This window comes from Polyodon spathula, chromosome 1 (genome assembly GCF_017654505.1).
Source record: "Polyodon spathula isolate WHYD16114869_AA chromosome 1, ASM1765450v1, whole genome shotgun sequence".
In the NCBI taxonomy this organism is placed as follows: domain Eukaryota; kingdom Metazoa; phylum Chordata; class Actinopteri; order Acipenseriformes; family Polyodontidae; genus Polyodon; species Polyodon spathula.
In genome coordinates, this window is record NC_054534.1 from 42,088,576 (window position 1) to 42,104,314 (window position 15,739).

The window sequence follows — 15,739 nt, forward strand, 5'->3', positions numbered from 1 at the left end:
TATTCATTATCTGCTTTCATTTCAGACCTTTAATGATTGGGAATGGGGATCTTGTTGGTTTGGTAGGTGTGCAAGGCAGTCCCTGATATTGTGTACGTATCCATGCTGGAAAGTGGTACCAAGCTGAAGTGGGTTTTTTTTGGGGGGGGGTGGGGGGTGGGGATTACAGGTAAACCCATTCAACTGCTTCTTAGCTGTATGGTAATGCTTTCGCCTACTGCAGAGGTTTTCAACCATTTTAAACTGTGACTTCTGGCTGAACAAGATGTATTGGTGTAAGGATATTTAATACAAAGAAAAATAAATTGGGCCTTAAAAATGATTTCTCCATATTTATTTTTAAAACTGACCTGGATTAAAAATCCAATAAGGGCCTTCAGATAAATAATAATAATAATAATAATAATAATAATAATAATAATAATAATAATAATAATAATAATTAAACAATGTTATTCCTGTATGACTCACTCATTCATTGGTACAACGGTGCAGTGCAAGAAAGGGGTTTAAGCATTTGTATTTATTTGAGCTTATTTGTACAGTATGCACTGTATGTGCAGATGTATGTTTCATGCATGCAGATACTGTTACTAGCAATGACTTCACACATAATGTACATACATAATGAAGATAAGTACAGTTTGTGTGAATGTGATTAATTTTACTTATGAGTGCATGCAGGTTGTGCGAGTATCAATGCGCATATCATATTTAAACTTCTGATCTGTCTACCTTTTATCCTGGAATAGCTCTACAAAACTAATGCAGTGCTGCTGCTGCTTATGATCAAGTGGTTCTGCATAATAAAAGCTCAACAGTTTCATATGTTTGAGAATTCAGTTTAATATTCCCCAAAATAATTGTAGATTAACTAGTTTGTGCAAAGCTACGAAACTACTGAATTGAGCTCTGGGATGCAGTTTACATGATCATATTCAAATATGCAAAGTGACAGGTGTAAAAGCAAGTGGAGGGAAAGGTATGGTTTACATGCAGTTACATGCAGAAACTCCAAATTCTCTCTCCATTGTCAGGAGAATGTGAAGTAGCATGTAGATACCATGTACATTCCTCCCCTTTTTTTTTTTGCATGGAAACAAATCCGAAAGCCATACATTATGTTCAAGAGACTTCGGCAGTGAAGATCCCGTTTAGGATGTAACCCTGCGCAACTTTCTGCTATACATAAACGCTGTACCGAGCTGTTCTTTATTAATAAGTGAAATCTGCTGGAAGTAATACTGGCAAGCTTCTTTGACCAAATAGAAGCATACAGTACGAGCTCTTCATTCAGTATTTGTTTTTTTTTAATGTGACATGTTTATTCATTTAATATGCAGACGGCTCATAAAATGAGAGTGCTTTATAGTTTAATTGTTTTATAAACAAAGTTTAAAAAAATACTAAAGCTACCACAAAATAAACAGAAAAAATAAATAGATAATTAAATATATAAATAACAAAGCCCTTTTTATATTATCAACCTGAAGTGCAGGATTTTAGCTCAGTTGTAGACTACCATAAGGATTACAATTGCTGAAACTACCCTTCTGTAGGAAACATTGTATATGTTATATATGTTCATGTATAATATACGTATAAACAGCAGAGTTTAAAGCATAACATCAAGAATATTGAATCTTTATCAATTTGTCATTTCTCAAATCACAATAAACTTGATGGGAGTAGATTAGAGATTTTGAATAAATCTTTTTTTTTTTTCTTCTTTTAATCATATCGTGAATATGCAGTACTGACTCATTTGCTAGTATGTTAACCTGACATGATGCCTTTTTTAAAAAAAAAAAACATGTTCACAAACTGGTTTTGGCTGATTATCTTTTGTACTCCTAATTTCTTCTGTTTGAGTGCTGGCAGAAACTGTTTTGTTAAAACAGATAAAGTAAACTTTGTTAAACATATGCAGAGAATTTAAACAAATAAATACATGAATAAAAAGGCTTAAAACAATTTGATTTGATTGCTATTCGAAAAACTAGAAACAGTCAATAAACCTATACTGTGAACTATTCAGACAGAAAAACACATGAAAAGCAATTGTAGATTGACTGAGCACAAGCTTTCATACAATAAAATAAACACATTTTCAAACTACTTAAGAATCTTAAAAAGTGTTACTGTCCCTCTGAAGTACTGTGAGTTCTTGATGATATTTCAGTTCATTATGCCAAATACAAGTTCCTTTCCCTTCCACTTTTTAAGATTAACTGCGTACGTGTTTGGCTTTCTGTCAGTGTCCACTTTCTTTGGCTCCCCCTACTAGCACCAAGTCTGATGATGATAAAACACAAATTAAAGAATATTCTCTTTAAATGTTGCCATGATTGAAAAGCTGCTCACAAAAAAAAGAAAATCTAAACATTTGACAGCATCTTTCTAGATTATATGAGTCCTTTTATGTAACTGTAGAAAATGGTAATACCAAGACAGCAATCCGTAGCTGGCTTTAAGCTAGGGTTTCAGCATCAAGAAATCATCTCAAGGCTTGCTGATCTACTGTACAGTGCAGATTGTGAAATAAACATCCAGCTTTCTTGGTAATTACTTGACAAGCGTATGAATCAGTTCCTTAAGTGCAAGAACAAAAAACATGAAACGATCTTGCGGAGGAGCTGTATGGAAATCAGGTCTCTGTGAAGCATATCTGTTTCATTTCATAGGAACCATTTCGCTGAAAAGTTAAAAAAACAGGTTATTTACTGCAGAGGTTTCTGTTTGTTAGGGGGATATAGTAAACATTGACTTTGTATTATACAAACATCCTATCGGTAAATCAGTTTGCGATGAATACCAGTGGTTACTATCCAACCCAGGAAGCTTGTATGTATGCAACCTTGTCATAGCAAATATGACAAAACATGTGTTCAGAAGATAAGAAGCATATGTGACTACCCAGAATTTCGAGTGTTAGGTTTTTATATTAACAGCAAATGAAATAAGCCAAAAGCAAAACATTTGACAATTGGAGCAACACTGGAGAATAATTCCAACTAGTCTCACTTTTACATGAGGGGATGGAAGCTAAATAAACATGGTGTATGGGTATGTGGCAGGAAATGGCGTTGTGGTTACTCAGACCAGAAGAAAGCACAACCAAAACAGAGGTACGGTGCAGTGGCGCGTGCGCCGTTTTATTTAAAGAGAACAAAAATAAATAGAATATTTAAACAAAAATAAACACTTGCTCATAGAGCAAAATAAAAGGTTTGAAATAAAACAAATCTCAAACACAAAAATAAATGCTAAGGTCAGGCTGAGCAGCTGCCTTCACTGATCCTTATATTCTTTTTAACTATCTCTCTTGCCTCTTGCTCTCCTGTTCTCCACTTCTGAACACCCACACCTCAAACCTGGAGAGCTGCAGGTATTGATGCAGGTGACTATAAACACAATTAGCAACTAATTATTCACTTAACTAATTTGGGAGATGGCCACCTTCTGCACGAGTTTCATAATGTGGATGAGGCTTCTCATCCACGCTGCAAAACTATAACAAAACTAAAGTACAGCTAATTTCATACAAAATAATAAACAAACAAAACACACATCGGTTTGCCGTCATCTATAGACAAAAATATAAAACAATAAACAAATACAAAATAACACAGGGGCGGAGGGGGAGACCCCATTCTAAAAATAAACAAACAATATGATTAAACAGCAGGGCTTTCCTACCGCCCTGCTACAGGGTAGAATTGTATTCAGTTGTTTTTAATATAGTTTTACAATTTATAATTGAGTGTTTATAGTTGTTGATGAGCACATGCTAAATACAATAGAATACGTTCCTTTCGTAAAGTAAGTTAGCTTTCATTTCTCGTCATACAGTCTTCAGTTTCATACAATATTAGTGAATAAATAAATACATCAGATGGTTTGATCATTTTATTTAAAAGCATAGGCACGCAATGTATTTATTACCACATTAAAGTTTTTTTTTTTTTATTTCCCAGTCTAGTTTGACACATCTGGGGCTACCCCGAGAATAGTAAAAACCAGTCTCACTTTGACATGCAGGAATGACAACTCAGATCGGTAATTCAAAGTAGTTTCAGTTTGTCATGAAGGGATGGTCCTGTCTTCTGGTATAGAATCTTGTTCAGATCGGCTTAAGGCCATGTGAATTTTATGCATCACGATGGGGTCAATCGCAAGACAACCTAAAGCCGAACACGAAAAGATTGTGGTTCTAAAAATGGCAATTAACCTCAAGCTGATGGGGTCAACTCAGTTCTAATGGGATCTTATTTCGGTTTGGGTCCCTAACAGATACATAGGTCACGTACAATAAAGTGAATAATAGATATACTTTCTGTAGCAGAATCTTACCGAAGCTAAGTCTGAAACATGTTTTACATTTCTAAATAAGGAGGTAAGGTTTAGAGGTACAGTTACTTGTATGCCAACACTGATGACTGTTTTACATGGGTGTTTGAAGAGATTGATGATTGAAGGTAATGTCTTTTGAGTGAGGCACTGATGTGTTGCAGACTTTTAAGTGTTGCAGTCTTTAAGTAGGACTTTGTGTATTGAAGCCTTTTATACCCTTTAAACCAGCCTAATTAAGCATCCCCGTTATGGGAGATTTTAAGCAATTGTCATTCCGCTACCACCACAACTTCATAAACAATTTCAGATGCCAACTTCATATATAGAGTATCAATAAAACGCTTCTTGTTTTAACCTCTGGCTATATCAATAATACAGATTTCTTTTCACATATCCATTTTGCTTTATGCTTACAAACAGAGGTGCTTTTCTCCTTACATTATCCCCAGGTGATGTATTGTTTTTGTTCAATTATAGTGGTGGCAGTTTGCATGTGTGAATGCAGCTGTACTGTACATTCTTATCTGCTGCTGCTTTTCCAAACCAGTTACTTACTGTAGTATCCAGTCCCCATCATACACAGTATAAAGCTGTTTAAACATCACTAACAGAGTGCCTGTGTAAATGTGACATCTACAGACTATGATAAGTTATTTCTTCTTATATTTGTTTTAAAATTGCAATTAGTGTCTTTTCATATCAAATGCAAATAACAATTTTGAGTAAAAAAAGCTTCTGGAACGTTATTTTTAGTAAAGCATCGTTTAAGTTACAGGGGGCTGTGGAAGTAGATACGGCTCTTTGTTTGGTGTAGTCTTAACATTAAAAAATATATATTAACATATACTTCCCAGCGAACAATGGAGTTAGCTGTGTAGAATAAACACGAGTAGGCTGGCTGATCCAGCACTGCTAAAGGATGCTAATATAAACAAGAACTGAATGATAATATCTCCATAGCAACAGGTCTTGAGCCATGTGCACAGAAAACTCTTGGTTCCATTACAATATTTGCTCACTTGCTGGAAAAACAAGGTGCTAGGTAAAACAAATAACATTAGAACTGCATACTATAGTTTATTATATATACAAAAAAATACATATATCGTTTGAAACATTCAAGATACATTGGTATACATACTCTTCTCGATAATAAAATATAATTGAGTTATAATAATAGCATGCAATTTGTATACTGTACTGTATGACCAATGCTGTGCACTGCTGATTTGCAATGGTTCATGCAGTACTTGGGGGTAAAACATTAGTTTTAAAAAAAAAATGTAAAGATTTTTAAAGTCAAAAAGGAACCTGTACAAATTCTGTCCAAGAGGAACCAAGATTCATTAGTGATTACTGATGTTGTGCCAATTTCCTGATCATGCTATGAATACTTTGCAACTGCTAGCTTATATTTGAGTTTCACAAGGTAAAATGTATAGCCATGTAGATTTTACAAAGGTTTTGGCCCCAAAAACCATTAAAGGTACCTTTCAAAACAACACAATTATTTAATTGTGGATATACAATACATAAAAACCTTAATTGCCTTTTCACTTAAAAGAATCATGTTGTAAATTTGCCCTGTGTCTACTTTAAACCTGTAAACCTATAACATCCATCCTGGAAAACAAACTTTTAGCACCTATGATTTCTTGCAGAATGTAATTTGTTCTGCCACTTCCCTTCCTTGTGCTTCAGTACGTTCGACAAACATATTGCTGATGGGTGTGACCAGTAGAAGTGATTGAAGTGCTGCTCTTTCACTGAAGTGAATTTGATTCCCATGTTGACACACCTGGAGTGGAGTGCTGAAATGTGTCAATCACACGACCTCATTGATGATAAACACATGTTGAAACGTGATTGCTATGGCAGAATGTTGCTTGCTTGAATTTGAATTTCTAATGGTGATGTGTAGGACAGCTGTCCACTGAGATTAAGACTTGAAACTACACAAAGTTTTTTTTACAAATTGCCCATAATAATTTAAGTGGACTTTACAACATACAACGGGATAAGGCTTCATACCCATTTGCCAGAACATCACACAACTTTGACCACTTAAAATGTTATAAACAATAATGCAAGTCATTCCCATAAAGACGTTTGCGTTCCTGGTTATAATAACATGGCTGATTCAGACATTGCAAATTTATGTAAAGCTTCAACCTGCAATCACCTTTAAGTATTTGCAAATAAGTAAAGCTTTGTACCAGATTTCCCTGCGCCTTTTTACATGTGTTAAATCTCTGCTCATCCACTGTCTTGCGTGCATGAGGCCAGTGGAGAATAAACACATTTTACTTAGACTTGCACTCACACCTGCCCTGTATGGGCCATCATGAAGAATGAGTGGGGCAAGTATTTTACTCAAAGTTGTAGATTCATGATAAAATGATACGCATATTGTGCTGGTTTTTAGTACAATGTTAAAAAAAGTCAGTCTTTTCATGAATTCTTGCCTGGATACTGCATTATAAAATGCTAAATATTGTATATATTCACAACAGTGATTTACTGTATTTTTGGTTTTTCAGTGTTTCAGCAATCATAGCTAGTTACACAGAAGCTCTACTGCAAGACAAATATGTGATCTGTATGTGCACTAAAATGTGCAACAGGAACCTGCTGTGTATCATACAAAGCACACACTATGTTTGCACCAGCAGAGAAATAAATCATTTTTTTAAAGCATAAACCCTGCTTTGAGACAATTTTCTTTTCCTCTAGTTCAAAAATACCAAACAATCATGAAACAAAAAGTCACCTACCTTTGGTCAGAAGAGTGCCTTTTACAAGATAGCATTTCTGTATAGTTAATATGGATAGAGGAGAAGCAAAGGCATGCATTCTGTTTGAATAACAGAAAAAATACAGTATGTGAGCTGTAAAAACCATCAGTATTTGCAAATAACCTGGTCTTGCTTAGCCACAAACTCCAAATGTCCTCCTGTGCAAAAAAGAAGAATGTTACCTTTTAGCTACAATTACAGTGACACCATTCTTGCATTGCGTTCAACTTCTTTGGGTACCTCATGCCATGCGAAAGGGTGTAAATGCTAATGAGTGATTAGCTCTCTAATCAGTGTGCAGCACAGCTGGAGTCTGGCATACAAAACACAGTGCTCATTATACCTGTGTGAGTAGGTGGGTACCATAATTGTACATAAAATATGTAGCCCTGAGCTACATATTTCAATTATGTCAAATAAAGCCACACTTACAGGAAAATATGCACTCTTTGGTAACACTTTAGTTTAGGGATACATTATAAGTAATTATAAACATATTATTTATTTATTTATTTATTTATTTATTTGGCAGGCGCCTTTATCCAAGATGACTTACATTTGTTACAGGACAGTACTGTATTACAATTCAAAATGTATATTTAAATACAGTATAATTAGTGTTTCTGCATTTTAGGTTTTTATCTTTTAAAAAAAAAATCCTCGGATTTTTTCAGAGTTTATTTTACAAATATTAAAATAGGGATGACATCAGTGAAAAAAGTGCTTTTAACTGAAACACCTGGAAAACAAAAAAAACTCAGTATACACAATTTACTTGTGGAATATAATGCGTAGCAGTTCTGGTTTCTGATTAAGTTTAATGCCCCTGGCATGTATGATGAAGCAAACAAGTTAGTTGGTACTTTGTAAATGTTTGGGCAATTGGTGTGCTGACAGAAATAGTATCTACAGAAGGTATGAAATGACACCAACCCAAAACAAGCCAGTTTTATTAGCTTTGATATCATAAAAAGAAAAGAAAATTGACCTAAATGGACGGTCCAAGCCATCGAGAGACATGCCAAAAATCAAAAATCCATAAATGCATTCTATAACTAAAGCATCATCATTTTCTGTCAAATATTTACGATTAAGATTGTTGGCGCGATGGACAGACAGTACTGTCACATGAAGTCACCAATACATACTCCTCTGCAATAAATAGTGGTTGTCCAGTGAAGCACAGTGCTCTGACAAACTTGTTAATCATTCAGCGCTCTTTTATTAAAGCGTGTGTAAAAGCCACAGAAATGGATTGCTTGCCTCTCAGTTTACTTTCTTGTTTTAGTTTACTTTCAGTATGTTATTTTATTCTGTCAGTGTGAACATGTACCTCAGTGCAGCAGTATTTGCAATGCTATGGATCCTCTGCCTCATCTGGCCCACTTCTGCTACTTGGCTTTTGAAAGTCATTTGATCCTCTGACGTCTAAACATACCTGCTGTATGTTAGGATGCAATGTAAGGCTGTTATTACAATGTCCAAGTCAAAATAAAACAGCATTTTAATCAAAATATACAGTATTTCCTAGAAAATAGTAACGGGAGAATATTGAATAGTAGACAAAAGAAAATTGAGTATAAATCAGTAAAAACCAAGGGTCAGTTAAAAAAAAAAAAAATCCTGTTATTTTTTGGCAAAATTCGGAACAAACAGTAAATGCGGAACACAATATGAACAAGTATGCAACAAGTAAGGATTACAGCAAGTTATATTTACAGACATATTAGTAGAGCAATAGAGCAAGGATGGTGCATTAGCTAAGGATCCAGTAATGTGGTGCTTTGACCTGGTAAGTCCAGTGCATAGTAGAAGGGGTAGATCAAGAAATCTGTAAGTGCAGTCTTAACAGGTGGGTCGTAAGGAGGCGGTGGAAGGCAGGAACAGTCCTGAAGTTCTCTGATAGCCAGGTCAGAGAGAGAGAGGAGAGGAGAATAGCATTATCAGCAGTGTCAAAGGCAGAGGAGAGGTCAAGGAGAATTATAATGGATGAGAGGGAGGCAGCCCGACAGAGAGGATAGAGTCAGTTACAGAGGAGGAGAGTGGTTTCCGTGGCATGTGCAGGACAGAACCCGGATTGAAGGGTCAAGCAGAGAGTGCTCGAAGAAGGAGGATGCCAGCTGGTGGTGGACAGCTCACTCGAGAGTTTGAGAGAGGAATGGGAGGAGATACAGGGTGATAGTTCTGGGCAGAGAATGGGTCAAGAGAAGGTTTCTTAAGAATGGGGGTGACACAAGCAGGAAAGTGCCTGCGTTTTGGGAATGCCTATAAATAGGGAGCTTTAGCACATTTGCAATCAACAGATCTCAGATGCACACGGGACAATTATAGAATATGATTAGAATTAATAAGACTTTATACACTTTTGCCATTTATTTATTTTTTGCTATTGTTTATATGCTTATATCAGATATAGTCTATCTGTCTGTATTTATATGTCTGTCTCAACAATGGTATGGGGATGCATTGCTTTTGCAATAGAGTTATTATACACTTTTGCCATTTTTTTTTTTTTTTTGCTATTGTTTACAACCACTTATAATGGGTCCCTAAACTAAAGTGTTCCCCACTCTTACCACACAGACTGAGATGGTACAGGCATGATTAATGCTTTCGTAAAATTGTGTTTTGTGAGGTCCCACAGCAGTAGTCAAGCAAACACAACATTTCTCTCCATTACCTTTAGGAAAATGCTGATTTGATTAAGAACATTGAGGTGGACAAAGTCAACACATTGGAGACAAATCAATCAGAAGCAATCAAGAGTTTATGGAATGATCCTGGGATTCAGGAGTGTTATGACAGACGCCGAGAATATCAGTTGTCCGATTCTGCAAAATAGTAAGTAAACAGCTTTATTAATATGTTCAGGTCTTATTTACTATATGTTGTGTTTTTTTTTTTTTTTTTTTTTTACAAAATATGACTGGTGAGAAATAAGTAAAATATTTTTTGCTGAATTACATAAGAGGATAGTAGCCTCACGTACAGAGAAAATAGCTGTAATTAGCGGCTGTTCCAATTAAAGGAGAGGCTTTTGAGAGGACCTTATTCACTTATATTCATAATTTACGACAGGGACAAGGGAGGGGAAGTATTTTTACTGTTTTTTTCATTTCTAAATTAAAATATAAATAATGAAATTACATCACTTAGTGAATAAAGGTTAAATGCATCATTTGAAATACAAGTCATTTCTTTTTATTTATTCCTAAACAAAATTAATCGCTTTTTTATTTCCAAACTAAATGAAAAAGAATGAAATCACATCTTATCACAATGTGAGACACCTGCGATGTTGACATGCCAACCTTTACCGCGCAGCATAAGAAACCACAGTGACTCCAGCTCCTTTAAAGAGTTCAACCTGGTTTACGCAAGTCACAGCGTAATCACTGCACTGTGCTACGAGAACCAGTATTGCTGTGAAAAAGAAATCTCTGTTCATCATTTGAAAGGATGTATCCCAGTTAAAGAAAGTGACGTCCCAGTTAAACGACATAAATAGTACTGGGGAAGAACCGTCTCCCAGAGTTCTGTCCCATTTAAGCAAAAATCATGATTATCAGTGTCCCAATTACATGGAGCTTAGAAGTGTTAAACACTTTAACTGTGTAGTTACAAACTTTGCTTTTTAAAAAATAAAATAGTTCATGACACCCATAAAAAGGCCTTTTCTGAGTTTTCACATTTGACACTATTTGGATAATATTTTGCACAAATATGCTGTTATAAATTTGGTTGATATAAAGGAAAACTGAAGTACAGTAAGTCATGCAGCCATTTTTTCTCTGATGCTGATGTCTGTGTAATGCATTTGCTGCAGATACCAGAATACGATTTTAAGACACACTTTTTGAACCATTTTTTCTTCTCATAAATAGCCTACTTCTTAAATTCGAGTAAAGTATAGTGATGCAGCATGTATTAACCCTACCCTTTTTAACCCTTAACCAGGTCCGACATTACAATTTTCCCTTTCCAGTCCAAATCAAAATGACTTAGTTGTTTTTTTTCTACTGAAAACGCAAAGAAAACCTTTCAATGTCCTTTTTCGATTCAGTGCCTTTTAAACCTGTTTTACTCTGAAAAAAAAATAAAAATTAACCAGCGTGTGTAAAATAAACAGCGTGTGTGAAAATAAATTGGTCCTGACGCGCCTGACAAGCGCTGAATAAATGGACCGCTAAGGGTTAAAATCACCAACAAAAGACGCGAGTACACAAACAGCAAATTGACTTATTGCTGAGAAAAGACGAACCAAAACGTTACTGCCCGATCTCGAATGACCCATGACATACAGGCAGCCATTTTCAAAGAAGCGTCATCAGCTTCCTGTGGAATTCGAAGAGAAGTTTTTACAATTTCAGCGTTTCTAACAAACAGTGCCAGCTTGGACAGATCGGAACTCCGTATTTCAACATGCCAAGCAATACCACGGTTCACAAATTGGGAGAAAAACAGGTATGAGTAATCACGTCTGGAAATGAGAAGCAGCACATAACTGAATTGCTCAGTATGATAGCAGACGGTCGCAAACTGCCTCCATATGCGTAATTGAGATTGTATCTTTGTAAATGCAGATTTATTTGATGTTTTATTTTTATCTCAAATTGAGGGTGGGAAATTTGGGCTGCGGCTTAAATTCGAAGGAGTACGGTAATTTAGTTCCTCACGACATGTTGACTCTTGCTGTATTTTGCAGGTTAATCGTGAGTGGTTTGAAGTGGTAAATAAACATAAAATTGATGTCTATGCAATTTTATCTTACAGTTACCTTGATGACTTAGAACGCATTACAGTTCCATCATACATACCAACCCAGCAAGATGTCCTTCGAGTCAGAGTGCCCACAACTGGAATCATTGAATATCCTTTTGATCTGGAAAACGTCATCTTCAGGTATTCTTGTTCTCTGAGTCCATCAAAGTATAACCAGTCGTAACAAAGTGTTTTGTTTTATTATGAAACAAGAGCAAATTTCACAGCATTTATTTATTTATTTGAACTTTGCAGCATCTTGTCTTGATACAGCGTATTGAATATGGACAAACCACAACAGCAAATTGTATAGTGCAATGATATACAGAAGTAGCAAACTCTTATTGGGGTCTCCCACAGGACTGTGTTCTGCAAATTGCATCCCTGACATTAATTATGTAGATAAAAGCTATCTATTAGAGTTCAGTTTCAGTAACAAGGGCACAAATCTAATAAACTTTGAGGGATGAAAATGCAGTAGTGGCACAGCTGTCAAATGCTCCTGTTTCTGAAACTGTGCATCTTACATTTCAAGAGAAACCATCTCAAAAGTTATGACTCTATAGGGCATTAACTTCCCAAAAACAATTATAATTGGTAACCACTGAGTAATGATCACCAAGATAATTGGAGGTCTTCCAAGATAATTTAAACACTTTGATGTTGAATCGGTGTAATCCAGGCTGCTTACAGGCCCTCTATACTATTCAGTGTTCATTTAGCACTTACATAAATATCAAATACATGTTGTGGGTACATGACTTTCATTAGGTCCTCAGTTTCTGGGTTTTGTCTGTTGCAGAATGGTAGATGTAGGAGGTCAGCGATCTGAAAGAAGGAAGTGGATTCACTGTTTTGAGAATGTTACCTCCATCATTTTCCTAGTTGCACTAAGTGAATATGACCAGGTCCTCGCTGAGTGCAATGATGAGGTCAGTTTTTTGTACTATGTTACCCTCTCTTAAAAAAAAAAAAAAAAAAAAAAGGTTCCAAATCAATATACAGAGTAAGAATTGCTAAATATTTTCTGCTGCAAATTCATGACTTTCCATGTTAAAACGCACAGCAGTCTCAATTATTTTAATTAATTCGTTATTATGATTCATGGATGCAGGTAAGCACTTTTTGTATTGGTCTATATCTTCCATTTCAGAAGATTATTTACAAATGCAATCCTTCCATAAATTAATGAAATGTCAAAATGTTTGTCCATTAGTAGGCAGGATAGTACACCATATTTTGCACAAACCAGATTGATGCCATTTCAATCTAGCATAAAACAAATACAGAATTTATTGAAAGTGCTGTTTAGATACTTACACACCAGGATGTCCACCTTCCACAAATGTTTCAGACTGGACTGATGATGGAATGTGTTTGCTTTTGTTCCTAGAATCGAATGGAAGAGAGCAAAGCCCTATTTAAAACGATTATCACATACCCCTGGTTTCAGAATTCATCTGTCATTCTTTTCTTGAACAAAAAGGACATTCTAGAAGAGAAGATCGTATATTCTCATTTAATTGACTACTTTCCTGAATTTGATGGTGAGTCTAGTCTTTTTTTTTGGTAGTGCTAGTCCCTTACAAGCTATGCAGCATAACAATACAAATTGTAAAATGAATGATTCTCTTGCCTTCACTGTACTGTAAAAGCTGTATTTGAAGTAGTCACTAAAAACAAGAAAACCTGTATGTGGTACAGTAAGTACAGTCACAGACAGAAGTATTGGCACCCTATGCTTATTACACCATAATTCAAGATAACAGATTAAGGACAATAATTTATTAAACTCTAACCACTTTTTGGTACTTTTTGATTATGATGCTGATTGTGGATTTTGATGTACCATATTTCTTTGACACTGTTCTCTAGCGATATATATATATTATAGTATATATCTATAATATATATATTCTATAATTATCTAAAAGATTTATATATGTACGGTTATGAAATACAGTTTGTTTATATTTTTCAAACAGATTTTTAAATGTAAAGGTGCCAATACTTTTGTCAAGACAAATATTTGGAATTGTTTAAGTGATTTTTTTAAAATAAAAATATTGCTTGTTAAACTTCCAGAAACTATGTATTTTGGTCTTTGTCATATGACTAATGCTCACTAAATGCTGTGTGACAGAAATGGCTGAGTGGTGACATCAGGCTAGATGCAGGAAGAAACAGGCATTACAGGGATTTGGTACAATGGCACTTGCGCTGTTTATTTTAAACAATAACAAAAATAAAATAAAAAGTTTTAACAAAAAAAAAAAAAAAAAAAAAACACTGCTCACAGAGCTAAAATAAATATTCAAACAAAAACAAACCACGAACAGTCGAATACAACAAAACTTAGGTCAGGCTGGGCAGTCGCTTTCACTGATCCTGTTTCAACTCACTGCTCTCGTACTCTCCTCTGAACACTCACCACAGCTGCAGAGCGCTGCAAGCTTTTATACAGGTGACCATCTCCCGATTAGCAGCAAATTAATCACTTAATTCGGGAGATGGCCACCTTCTGCACAAGGTTTTTATTTACACACTGGCAGAGGACGAGCTGCCTAATGTCACCTCTGCCAGAAACAATACACAGCTATGCTGTCATATATTTAATAAATAAATCATAATACAAACTCTAAATAATAAACTGCACAGGGGCAGAGGGGTACCCCATTCTAAAATAAATCAATCATGTACAGGGCTCCTTGCCCTGTTACAGCATGTATTTAACATGTTTTCTTGAATTATCATGTATTAAGTGTAGGATGCCAATATTTTTGTCTGCAGCTGAATATATCAAATTATGTAACACAAAAGAGAATTTCTTAAAACGTGTTTTATACATTTATAAGAGTTAAGGTCTCCCTCCACACACTGGACGTGATGCGATATGTCCTGCAATAAAATTGTACTTTCGCTGTGACACTACCTTTCACACCACTGGTGACGGCGACTCTCCAGCTGGAAAAATCACACATATGGTAGTGCTGTTATACAGCTAATAAAAATGTAGAATACATAATAGCTTTTCAGAATACTAATTTCAGTAAAGGTTAACTAATCTATCTCCAGTTCCCTAGAAATGGACTGCCAGATGTTCTCCCTCGTTGATGTGTCTTTATAATTGTTGTGTCCACATTGTGCAGCTGTGGGTATTTTGATACTGCAAGAATTATCTTTACTGAAAGTGCGCAAGGGAAGCTGTTCCTCATTAGTCAGTTCCCTAGCTGCCATGCGACAAAAATCACATAAATAGACACCAATCCTTCAGTATTGCCTGTCACATCGCAGGCAGTGTGAACAACTCATATCAGAAACACGTTTTATTTTTTTGTCGTGGTGAGGCATGTCTTACGACACATTTGCTTGTTGTATCATGTCCAGTGTGTGGAGGCCTTTACACTTACTATAATAAATGTTTTCTGACACTGAACCCCTTCTTGGAAGGCAGTGCAGTTCCCTTTCTGTGTTTTAAACCCACCTCCGTTAAACTCAATTGCTGGGACATCTCACAAAATGGCAATTTACTAAACCTCCTTATTTTCATATGTGACTAAGGGGTTTAAGTGTGCATAAGATGTGTTTTTAGTAGTATAGACGGGTGACTTGTGTGTGTTTTTTCGAACTTGTAAGTTTAGGTGTTTCAGGGATTTAGTCGTCTGTCCGTTTTAAGTTATTCACGGCTAGTTAAATTAGCTAACATACCCCTATATGTGATTTCCGAAGCATTTACAAGTTTATTAGGCTTTTAGGACTTTCCAAGTTACACCTGCTTCTACTTGGTGTAACTTCAGTCGCTATTGTTTAGAAGGTGATTCACTACCCTT

The 15,739-nt window shown here is 35.5% G+C and overlaps 2 protein-coding genes across 2 annotated transcripts in view; one reads left to right on the forward strand and one right to left on the reverse strand.

Annotated features, from left to right (window-relative positions):
- The window catches only part of LOC121318864 (guanine nucleotide-binding protein subunit alpha-14-like), a 38,410-nt gene that overhangs the window by 19,533 nt on the left and 3,138 nt on the right, over window positions 1-15,739 (forward strand). The window contains exons 3-6 of the mRNA XM_041256003.1: window positions 9,835-9,989; window positions 11,922-12,050; window positions 12,712-12,841; window positions 13,303-13,456. Coding sequence (XP_041111937.1) covers window positions 9,835-9,989; window positions 11,922-12,050; window positions 12,712-12,841; window positions 13,303-13,456 — 568 coding nt within the window. The remainder of the gene's footprint in view (window positions 1-9,834; window positions 9,990-11,921; window positions 12,051-12,711; window positions 12,842-13,302; window positions 13,457-15,739) is intronic.
- Window positions 12,095-15,739, reverse strand: part of vps13a (vacuolar protein sorting 13 homolog A) — a 123,581-nt gene continuing 119,936 nt past the window's right edge. Inside the window, exons 71-72 of the mRNA XM_041255980.1 lie at window positions 13,230-13,298; window positions 12,095-12,737 (exon numbers count right to left, since the gene is read on the reverse strand). Of these exons, the coding sequence (XP_041111914.1) occupies window positions 13,260-13,298 (39 nt within the window). The 3' untranslated portion in view covers window positions 12,095-12,737; window positions 13,230-13,259. The remainder of the gene's footprint in view (window positions 12,738-13,229; window positions 13,299-15,739) is intronic.